General features: G+C 44.5%; 1 protein-coding gene across 1 annotated transcript in view; it reads right to left on the reverse strand.

The window, feature by feature from the left end:
- Positions 1-1,044: 1,044 nt before the first annotated feature.
- LOC105568493 (transmembrane and TPR repeat-containing protein CG4341) overlaps positions 1,045-12,170 on the reverse strand; it is a 255,869-nt gene continuing 244,743 nt past the window's right edge. Inside the window, exons 8-10 of the mRNA XM_012024205.1 lie at positions 3,846-3,986; positions 2,984-3,068; positions 1,045-1,645 (exon numbers count right to left, since the gene is read on the reverse strand). Of these exons, the coding sequence (XP_011879595.1) occupies positions 1,314-1,645; positions 2,984-3,068; positions 3,846-3,986 (558 nt within the window). The 3' untranslated portion in view covers positions 1,045-1,313. The remainder of the gene's footprint in view (positions 1,646-2,983; positions 3,069-3,845; positions 3,987-12,170) is intronic.

A 12,170-nucleotide genomic window follows, 5' to 3' on the forward strand; every position in this document is an offset into this window, starting at 1 on the left:
AGGAGCGACAGGTGGCTCCGTGTGCCCGCTTTTTCACCCCTTCTCACCTTGTCTCTCTCTCTCTCTCTCTTTCTCTTTGCCATTTCTCCATTCGTCATCCCCTCGCGATTCCGCTCCCGGGCTCGCTCGCACCGTTGGCACTCGCTCGGGGGTGTGATTTAAAGTGTAAACTTAAATATTCCAGTTGGTACCTTCGTGCAAATAGATTCGATATTAATGGAGCTTCAGCACCTCGTCGGGAAAGAGAAAGAGAGGATATCCGAATATCTGCCGCGGAAAGTCCTAATGGCGAGAATTTAGGCGCATCACGCGCCTAGTGATTTTCACGTATTTGACGGAAGGAAACGATGTATCGATAAAAGCGCAAGTGTTTTGCAAATTGAAATTGATATTACAAATGTCACGGCGAATTGGAAGTTCCGGCACGGCAAACGGGAACGCACTCGGCGTTAATATGGGGAAAGTAACATTTGAAGCGAAGTAGTCTTCTCGCCGGAGAAATCCCGACGGTTATCTCATCCAGAGCTCCATCAAAGAACTCGCGAGTAATCCCCTCGAACGACGCGCAAAACGCTTCGATCTAACTTTTTCGTTCTCTCTTTTTTTTCCGTTTTGGGCCGATTGATTTATAGATGGGAGAGTGACGGCACGGCGGAGCTTAGTATCTCGGCTAAAAATAATTATCGATCTGCTCTTATCGAATCTACGGCGAACTTACCTGCTCCGTGTGTGTACACACGAGAAGGAAGGATCTCTCGCGTTACGACAAATTTGAAGAAATCTGTTAACGAGAATCAGTTAGGTAGCTATAAGCCTTCTTTTAATCCACCGCAATCCACTTCGTTCCGCGATTGAAGGGCGGGATCGATGTTCCGTATATATACCTTTTATACATAAGGATTTCTGTACTTAAGGAAAATATTTCAAATACTTCCTCCCGCCGTACAAAAGCCGTTTAAAGAGGCAGGACGATATAATCCTCGCCTCACTTAGTCTACAGAAGGGAAGAGGATTCACATGAATAATGAAATATGCCGTTGTGTATTAGAGAAAAATAAAGGAAGCTTTATTCTTTACATACCATAGCAGGCAATACGAGTCGGCCGCGCGTCGTCGACGCGGACGACGAATGCGCGCGTCACCGACGACGCAGAGATATAAACGAATATCGGTAGGAAGATCGGGCCGGTGGGGGATCTCGGGGTACACGGTAAGATCGGTAAGATTGGGTCCTCCTCGTCTCGCCTCGCTCGCTCGTTCTCTCCTCGCCCTCGCGTCTCTTCACCAACGCCGTCGCCCTCGGCTACTTCAGGTCACGCCAAGATCGCCGCCAGTTTGTGCAGATTCGTTATGGTCGTCGCGTCGCCTGGCTGCAACCTGAGGGCCTCCTTGTAAGCTGCGGCGGCCTGCTTGTACTTGCCGTTCAGGTGTAGGATCGCGCCGAGATTCGTGTGGCTGCGGGCCTCGTGCGGCCTCAGGCTGGCGGCGTGTCGGTACCAGACCTCAGCCTCATCGCGACGATCGGCCTGCCTCAGCGCCGAGGCCGCCGCGACCGACAGCTCGTAATCGGACCGCGACAGCTCGGCCGCTCGCAGCTGCTCCTCGGCAGCCTCCACCAGTCGGCCCTGCGACGTCAGGAACAGCCCTGGAAATTTTGCAAACAGACGTTATTGTGCGTGTCGCGTCGCGAGACTGTCGCGTCGCGTTCGATCAACTTATACGTCGCGCATTGTGAAACTTGGCCAAGTCGCTAGGCAGATCGTTAATCGACGTAGCGATTTTTTATTTAATGCGTACAAATCCGCAAGTCTACTCAATGATTCATTTTGCAATCGAACAGATCGATCCCGCCTATAATACACGCGTGTCTGATTTCCCATGGATGCGAACGATGTTTTATTAGAGCGATATTCCGAGCGGGAAAAACTGCGGGAAAAACACGATCGAAGAATCGGAACGGAAGCATATTTTTGCATAGGTATTTTTAATCTGCGAGAGGAAGAGCGACGTGAAACACGAATGCGGACAAACGGGAAGGCAGAAATATTTGAGGGATACTTATCGAGTCTGTGATTTTAAACTGGACGTTCCGTTTATTATTAACCAATTAAGCGAAAGAATGCGACCCACGCTCGCGCTTATGTCACCTATATCAATAATGAACGCCCCGCCGAGCGAATGGGAAAAAGAGATACGCGGCAAATTGCACGCGGCGGAAGATTGTCTTCGTGTTCCCGGTGCAATTTAACGCGGCTGACGTTTCGAAGCGCGCCGCCGCGTTTCCCCGGAATTTTAATACCCGTCGATCCGTCCTCGGCATCTCGACTCTGCCCCGTACACCCTCTGGTATCCCGTCCCTTCTTTTCGATTAGCCCGTCCGTCCTCCTTCTACGCCAGATCGACTATCATCCCGCAGGAAATATTACAACGGTATTTATAAGCGGCTCGACGAATCGGCAATCCTCTTATCTCCCCCGCCTATTAAGCGTCTCTTCGAATCTTCGCTCTTTGATTCCCTCCCGTCGCGATTTCCCCTCGCGATCGAAGGGGACTTGGAGGACCTCCTTTCGAAAACGGATTCGGGGATCGGGAATCAATTATACCGTTGTTACAATGGGGTCTCGGCCGCGGCGGCCGATGCGAGACGGCGGAGGGTAGGGCGGGAAGGAGGGACGGTTCTCTCGGGGGTGCGTTAGGCAAGTGCAAAAGCGAGATGCTTAAGAGAGCGTATTTCATTGCTTTAATAATGAACGAGGATTTTCCCTTATCACCGGCCCGAAGACGACTACAATCTACGGGCATTAGACATTTAAATTGCGACGCGGTCGAGGGACGGAAGGTTGAACCTCGGTCGGGGCGAACGGGGGGGGAAAAAAGGAGACGGTAACCGAAGACGCCTACTGACGAATTCCAGACGACGTCGGACGAGGACGACGACGCTTTCCTGCGGTCGCAATTAAAGAAGCTCCTGGTCGCGCCTTACCGTAATGATGGTGCACGCTGGGGTCGTCCGGCGCCAATCTGCGGGCCCTCAGGAACCATCTCTCCGCTTCCAGGACGCGGCTCGACTAAAGAGAGAGAAAGCAGAGGCGACTCGTGAGCCACCGCGAACTCGATAGCCCTGTCTGTCCCCCCTCCCCCTGGCGGTTGCTACCGGTTCAGGAGCTTGTTCTATCACATTAGACAAGATTTTTGAATATATTATATCCGTCAAATCGTGGATGTATGGATGCCGCGCTGAATATAAATGTATCCGCGCGGGTAAAAGAGAAAACGTGGGTGAATATTGAAGAAAATCAACATTTGCAAAATTGCCATAAACAACTTCGAATTCTCCTCTTCGCCGCAGGAGCGTTCCGCAATTTTCGTTTCGGCAATTTCGACGCGATGCGCAGCGTCCACTCGCACAATTGAGTATCAACGGGAAAAAAACAAAAGCAAAAAAAAAACAAAACAATTTCTAAACGCGAGAAACGGAAAAATAGGTTTACACTCAGCGCTGAATTCCCTGCAAGAAGACCTCTGATTTTCTGAAAACGAATCTCATTCGTCGTGGAAATTTTGCCGTCCGTTAGTCTTCGTTAATGCCATCGGAACTGACGCACAGTTGATGTCCGATGCAAAATAAATGACCGGTTTCGGAGACGTTGAGAGCCGGGAGGAGCGGGGGACTTCGTATTGACCTAAATATGTTTATGTCGCGCATTATATTGCGTCTCGCGGCACAAGTTTCTCAAGTGGTAACGGTCGATATAGTTCAGACTTGGAAAGTAGATCGCGATAAGGTGAAATAGAGCGGCGATGGCAGGCGATGGCGATCTAAAAGCAAAACGACGGCTACTTACGTTCCGTGCCAAAAGTTTCCCGTAAGTGATGTGGGCCGGCACGTGGTCAGGCTGGCTGGCCAAACTCGCCTGAAACCACCTCTCCGCTTCCGCGTACTGTTGCAGCCTCGACAGCGTCTCGCCTAGCAGATTGTACACGCTCTGCGGGGAAGAAAGAGAGAGGAAAAAAAAGATAGACCGTTTCTTTGGTGTCGCCTAATTTCTTTCCGCCGTTACGGGGGGCAGAAAAAGAATTTCCGTACGGAACGGTTTCGAAGCGTTTCTCCGCTCATTTAAATTCTCGGGCCAATTCGGAGTCGATTACCTTTTTAACGAAAACTCTGCGGTCGTACGCTATTTTCGTACTCGCAACTTTCTAGCGTGCAAGATTAGATATTGTTTTAATGCCGCAATTAGATCCCTTTTGCGTGTAACGGCCATTTAAATGTAAAGTACGATTTTGCACATTCGTCTGTACCGCCGAAGCTTAATTCGGGAAAATCCCTAGATTTTTCGGTAATTTATATTACGAATTTGGGTCACCAGACTTCTTTCCTCGGTAGAATTTTCGAGAACCGTATATTTATAGGGCTTAATCTCCATTTTGCTTCACGCTACTTAAATATGCAAACATCGGTTGAAGAATCGGATAAGTACGGACAACGTGTTTGTGAAAAACACGAAAAGTGCGCGAGGCGCCACTGAAGGCTACGTTTACGAGAAAATCAGGTGTGGATCGAAACGCGAGAGGGTTCGTTAGCGTGCCGGGGGAAAATTATGCTAATAAATTCAACAATTAATAAATTTGCTGGCAACTAATTCACAAAGTGTAACAAATTGCCGCGATATACGCGGACACGTGTACGCGTTTTAATGCGCGTTGCAATATAATAATAAGCTCTTAATTACCTTCAATCTAGAAAATGCGATTGTGAATAGCAGAACGCTGAAGCGCGCCACTTCTGCGTTAATTAATTACGCTTCGATGTGAGGGATCGCATCCAAAATTTTCATCGCGGACGGACAAACTTGCGACGCGACAAGTGTTCCACGCGCACAACAAACCGAGGGAGCACAAGAAGAGAATAATTTGACTTTGAAAGAAATCCGCGCTTCGGAAAGTTTTCTAATTTTCGAAGCCGACCTTTGCTACTGATAGTTTTCCCGAGATCGTAAATGTCCCGTGTGTGCAAGCGTCAAGCTCGCCGTCGTAAGAATTCAAAGTTGACGAGCGCATGCATACAGAATGAGGAGGAAAGCGGAGGAAAGTGGACACGCGAGTCAAATTGTTTCTTATATCTGCACTCAGTTTTTGCGTACAACTAATTATTATTCAATCTAAAATGTGAATTCATGTACCGTTTTCTACCTTGTTGCGCCGGTTTCTTTTCGGACGTAACACAGTTTCATTTAGATGGGATCATTGTCGTCAGTGAGCTCACATATTAAAATCGATAAACTATTTCTAATTATTTAAAATGCTGTAATTTGCATTCAATACCTCCTCCCCGTACTGTAAAAAATCCTTGCGAAAAATATTATCTCAGCCAGGATTCGAACCTGGAATCTCCTTCAATCTATGACGTCTTATCCAACTCGACCACTGAAGCTGTGATAATATTCATATGACGATATATGCCCGAGCCGAAATTTTGGTACTATTGTGACACTTTTAAGGATAATTTACACCTACTTAGCTGATCTATACACCTACATAGACCATCGATAACCTACTTTGGTGACTTATTTTTTTACTCCTCCCTTGAATCTTTAATTCTAAAAATTTACTTTAGCTCCTACTTAAAAGGACCTACTTTAATACTAAATTAGCAAAAGTAGAAATTTCCGACACTATCAGTTTTAAAGTAGGAATAAATTTTGTACTTGCAGTTCGACCTCTTTTACTGTCTTAGGTCCTACTATATAACAGAATTAAAGGTTCAACGTAGGGCCAAAATTTCAACTCTGGTGAATTCACATTTTAGATTACAATTTGATTGGATTACCAACATCTTGCGCAGACCTAAAGGGTCTCTCGCTTGTTTGATTCATATCATAATGGTCCTATTTAACTTTATTTGATCATTATTTGTCAAAATTGTTGACAAAATATTCTGTTGAGGCACAACTAGTTGCGATTCGAGGCGACAGACGACGTTTGACGATGAGTATCGTTGTCGGGGAAAGAATTTCAAATTTTGTCTGATATATGCCTCGTTTACGCACAGCCTAGTAAAGGAGTAACAGTGCGATCGAGAGCGTCACGAGGCAGCTAACATCGAAAACCTTCTTCCCAGGCCTACATGAGAGACCGCGTCTCGCGTTTCTCGGAGTTGTAGTAAGCTAAAACTTTTATGATTTTGTTCGAGACGAGTCCGCGAGCCGCCGGGTGCGGCCGTTAGGGCAGAGCCTTTCACGGGCGGGGAAGACAAATGGCGGGGCGCGAACGAGAGACAGGAGAAGAACGACCTCGAATATCCCCCGACTCAGTCGTCAGACTCGATTGCTTCGTGATTCAATGGATCCCGCAGTTTTCTCAATGCCGTAGATGTCTCGCGGGATCCCAATTGCCCAACGTGGCAATCGGCAGTTACAAGAGGCGAATGTTAATCGATCCGCTTCTTTAAAGCCACACTTGCTTATCTCGTTTGGCGTTTCCGAGTCGAAATTTTGGTACTATTTTGAAACTTTTCAGAATAATTTACACAAACTTAGCTGATCTATACACCTACATAGACCAGCGACAACCTACTTTGATGACATTATATTTTTTTACTCTTCCCTTGAAACTTTAATTCTAAAAATTCACTTTAGCTACTACTTGGAAGGACCTACTTTAACGAGCTAAATTGGCAAAAATAGAAATTTTCAATACTATCAGTTTGAAAGCAGGAGTAAATTTGGTGCTTGCAGTTCGACCTCTTTTACTGTCTTAGGTCCTACTATATAATAGAATTAAAGGTTCATCATATAGGACGAGTAGAGCCAAAATTTCGACTCTGGTTATTGGTAATTTATAACTAAGCAAAAAAATTCGTGGATAAAATGTCACTGGAATGCGAGAGAACGTTACGCGCGGGAGTAATTCTACAGAATAATGCATCATAATCGCCTACCCTATCACCAAAAAAAATGCTGTCGCGCTGTCATGAATCGCGGGATGGAATAACAATTGCATTAGCTGCCGCAGATAATAACGGCGTACGTGAGTAAACACAGGCCGAAATAAAATGTTGATATACACCAGTTTTCGCGTAATTATTTCGGCACAACGGGACTTTATTTTCCCGCCTGTCACGCGTTATTCGGAGATGCTCCATTTCGGGCTTCGCATCCACTTTCTGTCACGCGCGCGCCACGCGCATCGCGCGTGCCTTCCACGCGTGATTACGCTCGACGACGAATGTCGCCGCTTTGTGATCGCGATCATTATTTTCTCGCCCGCGCGACAAAAGTGCGCGTCGACTTCTGAATGGGAAACGTGACAAGTCGCGCGAAGTGCCGCTGTATCGCGTCAAAGAATGTACCGGCAAAGTCGCGAGCGCCAAGGCAATGTTACCCGCCCCATACACGTTCGCATTGTCCCGAGTCATTATTCACTTGGGCTACTTTTCAAGGATGTTGCGCGCACTTGCTTAGACGTAATGCTCACTCGAGCTCGCGGTTCACAAAGCGCGTCGCCTCTACCGATAGCCGCGGCTCTTATGCACCGGAGAAGGTTCTCACGCCTCTGCGCCGAGCTCAGAAATAATGATCTCGGCGCTAGCATCCCATTCCCCGTAACACCACGACGTATGTGACAATAACAACGTACGTTTCAAAGGGGAATACCAAGTGCAGCTGCATCCCGAGTCGAAATTTTGGTATCATTTTGACACTTTGAAGGATAATTTACACCTACTTAGCTGATCTACACACCTACATAGATCACCGATAATCTACTCTGATGACATATTTTTTTATTCCTCCCTTGAATTTTTAATTCTTAAAATTTACTTTAGCTCTTACTTAAAAGGACCTACTTTAATGCTAAATTGGCAAAAGTATAAATTTCCGATACTATCAGTTTTAAGTAGGAGTAAGTTTTGTACTTGCAGCTCGACCTCTTTTACTGTCTTAGGCCCTACTATATAATAGAACGAAAGGTTCAACATGGGGCCAAAATTTCGACTCGAGATTACTCAAAATGGTACGGGCATCGATTTTCTCGTGAATCTTTCATTTCTTCGCAAAGACATACATACATATATCAAGATAACTTTTTAATATTTTCAACGTTAAACTCGCCGACAGCCGTCGAGTCTAATTGCCGATGGCGTAAAGCTAATTTTAAATGAACTTAAAACAATTGCTTCGCGCAGTTTTACATTTATGAAGCCTAACCGCAATTGTTTCGGTTAATCATGACTTTTTCAATTAGACATTGATCAAGCTTGCATATATACGAGCTCCTAATTACCTATCTCATCGCGTTCGATGAACCTTTCCTCAAATTACAAAGTATCCAGCTACTGTGCATTCATCGCGTAATTACACTGGTGCTCTCCCAACATCCATGTTTACATTTATGTCGCAGTCAACGAGTATTCGGCAATTTCCAGCGATTGGTCGGAATGTCTGCTTTATGGCGCGGTTTGATGAATGTTTAATCAAGCCTTGTATAGCCGGGGCCCACGGTACGTCGAACGTTTTGACTTTTCAAAAAATAATAAAGTATATTTTTTTTTTCATCGAGCAGCCGGCTCCGTCAATGTGTACATTTCCCGGTCACGTGAATTAATATTGCTGGATGGATGAATAGTTAAGTGGGCGTCCGACATTGTCCCGACTGATATTAAACCGATCGGAAACGCGGCACGCATTAGCGGGACACATTTAAAATCACGTTACTATTAATTCCGTTCTAAATAATTACGCGCATACGTATCGTTATGTATCCGGTATGCAATCAAACGGACGACGTCGATTATCGATGTCAGTTTTCGGATACATCGCGGAAACGGGCAGCTGCGCGGGATAAATTGGCGAATTGTTATGCCGCGGTATTCGTTCCGACATTTTAACGCTCGATTAATTTAAGAAATTTTTCGAAATCTCGCCCGCACGTAAACGCAAAGTCCTGTAACCGTATGAAATTATACAGCGGATGAATATTCCGCGTGTTCTCTCTTTAAATACTGCTGAATATTATTCAAATATCTGTCTGCAGTTCTGAATACAAGAAAAACGTGGCGTATTAAATATTACTTTTCATTTCGTGTGCATGATAATTTTTAATTATTTTTAAAAATCGCACAGCCTCGAGGATATGAATTAGAATGCGCGCGTAAAATTATAAACGCGAGAGAGACTGCTTTGGAAAACGCGACGATCGAACTGCGCGATTGGAAATGAGGACGTATTCATAGTCAAAACGAAATTCGCGCGTTTGCTGCGGTAATTAGAGAATTCTCAGATTTGGTAGAATTAATACGAAAATGATTGTGCGAAGAATTTCCATGATGCGCAGTTAATCCGAACGATAATTACGTTGAATCGTACGCCGACGCGAAGTCATCTCTGCTGCTAATGCGGCACATTCCAGGTTCTACCGATTGTTTGTGTAGGTAGAAAGAGAGGGGTGAAGAGAGAGAGAGAGAGAGAGAGGGGGGAGGGGGAGGGAGAGAGGAGAGAGAGAGAGAGAGAGAAATGTGCAGGTTGCCGAAGACGTCGCTCGACGCCCGGCGTCGCCGTCGTTGTCGTCGACATCTGCATACTGTCTCTCGCGACGGAACAAACAATTAGGACAGCGCAAACCGAACGGGGCAATTAGACGGACTGACTACGTTCGAAAGCCGGCTAAAAGGAAGGATATACGTGCGATAGACAAGAGAATTAATCGCCGGGAATAATCGGATTAAAGCGACGTATTGCACGCGCTCGGCGCTTTCGAGCGGTTTCCATCTGCGAAATGCAGAGAGGGACCCCTTCCTCTCCTCCCGCACTCGCTCTAGCCGCAAATCGGAAGTAAGTTCGCGGCGCGATCACGTATGGCGTTGGAAAATTGGAGATAGATTGCGCGGATATATTGTGACGTATTGAGTTTTGAGTCGCGGAATAGAGCAGCGGTATGGCGAAAAGGGAAAATTCGCTGCGCGTGCGTGTGTCCCGCAGCTTTCGTGCAAAATTATTATAACACACGATAAAATTTAAAATTTTGCTCTCACAAATTCACAAAAGAGTATTGGAATAAAGCGGAGTTGAATTTTATATCAGGCAGCCTTTTAGTTTTCAATGAGGAATATTTTCCCCGCATACGTGGGAGCGTTCTCTCTATATATCGTGCGTGAATCGATGCAGACTACGCGTGTGTATAAAGTCGAGTAAATTAGCATCCAAGGCGAATTTTCCGTCGTAGCCGGAGAACCAGAAAAGTTCCGCGCGATATCAAACTTTCACGAATCTCGCATCTGTTCGGTAACTCGATAACAAACGCGCGTTTGGTGCGGGGAACTGTTCCCTGGAATAGGGATTATTCGTCCCGGGGAGAGATTTGCCGAGGTCTTTGAATGGAACAATCAGGCGGCTGATTACGCACATCGGGCAAACGGATTAATTCTTCGTCGTAATCTCATTGTCGTTGCGGGAATCTCGAGCAACTTTGAAGCGCAAAACCGGTTGATAGCACAATCGAACGAGACTACAGGATTATTTGGAATAAATAATTTTATATTTCGATTAAATCTTAATAACGATCATTGGATCTTTTACAGGTGTCATTAATCACGAGGAAATTTTTAATTCAGTTATAACGTTGATTTAAGTTAGTTTGAACGGAGTAACGTGTTGCTTCGTATGAGAGCGGCGGACTCTGCTGGCCAATGTTTGAGATGTACAATTGAAAATGTCTATCAGATAAAGTAAAATCAAATTTATGCGCCATAATGTAGCATATTTTTATTATTGGTTACCACGCTTTCGCGGCTGCTGTCTTCTTCAGTCGTAACGGCTTCCGGATAGTTGCCGCGTCCGTTTGCAGTGTGGTGCCTACGTTTCGCAAACACTGCAGTTTGCAACATCAGGGCTGGGAGACTCCTGATACTGATACTTTGATATTTTTATTATTTTTATTCATTGTCGTATAAAGAAATAAAAAATAATATAAAATCGTTGAAAGTTCTACAAAAAATGTTTTTTACAACATAAAAAGAGTATTAAATATGAAAGAGTATCGGACACTTTTTGTCAAAGTAGTCACCCTTACATTGAATCACTTTTTTAAACTGGACACTAATATAATCTAGCTACTTTATTAATTTTGTCCGATAAAGGCCATTCACCCATTTTCTAAAATAGTCAGCTTAGTCCTGATGATCAAACCTTCGATCACGGACAATTCTTTTAAATTAAGCAATACTAAGTTAATCGCAACTGTGCCATATAAAATGCCTATGTACTTTCAAATGAATAGAAATTGAGTAAAGCAGGAATTGGACTTTTGATAGAATTTCACGGGAATACTTTTAAATTATAGATAATTTGAAACTTTTAGCCGGCAAAATGGTCGTGCGTTCGCGCCTTCAATTATAACGTCATAAACGAATTTTAAATTCGTAACCTGCGTAAAGCGTAATTGTGCAGCACGTATTAATTACAATTTACTTAAAATCGCGTAACAATTCTAAGGAACAATTTTATCTAACAAGTTAAATGAATTTTGATAAGGAAACTATACACCTAGCGCAAAGGTATCTTTGTTATTATCCAGGGTGTTCTATTGAAAGGGAGACGCTTTGAGGCGGCCTTTTATGCAAAATGTGCAAGGATCAGCAACGTGATGTGATGGTCCAGTAATTTGATCGATTGCAGCTGGTGGGTTTTACCTAACCGATATTGAGCAGATTATGGTTTGATCTCATTTCAAGCTTTCACTCAATGTGGGATCCTGTCTCATTATACTATTAATGATTTTCCGGTGGTTTCGCAAGGGACAATGGTATTCGCCGTATTTATACCATTGAGCTACAGGTTTGATATTGAGACTCTTGAATGGACACTCCGGGATAATTGTAATCCTTTCGACCATTTGATTCGTGATTGATAATGTTTTGGACGTACTGTGATTTTAATATAAAACGCTAATTGTAAGATATTAGAACTCTGCTGCATGTCAAACGCCGACAATGCGATTGTTTCCTACTAAATTGACGTTTCGCACAATTTGTATTATCTGTATTACCGAATCTGTTTCCGTGAAAATAATATAAAATAAAACGGAGAAGGGATTAACTGTACATTATAACACGACAAGTGAATCTGAAAGTGACCGAGATACATGCGTACAACATTTCCTACACTGATAGAAAA

This window comes from Vollenhovia emeryi, unplaced genomic scaffold (assembly GCF_000949405.1).
Source record: "Vollenhovia emeryi isolate VEMERY1.0 unplaced genomic scaffold, V.emery_V1.0 DF939129.1, whole genome shotgun sequence".
In the NCBI taxonomy this organism is placed as follows: domain Eukaryota; kingdom Metazoa; phylum Arthropoda; class Insecta; order Hymenoptera; family Formicidae; genus Vollenhovia; species Vollenhovia emeryi.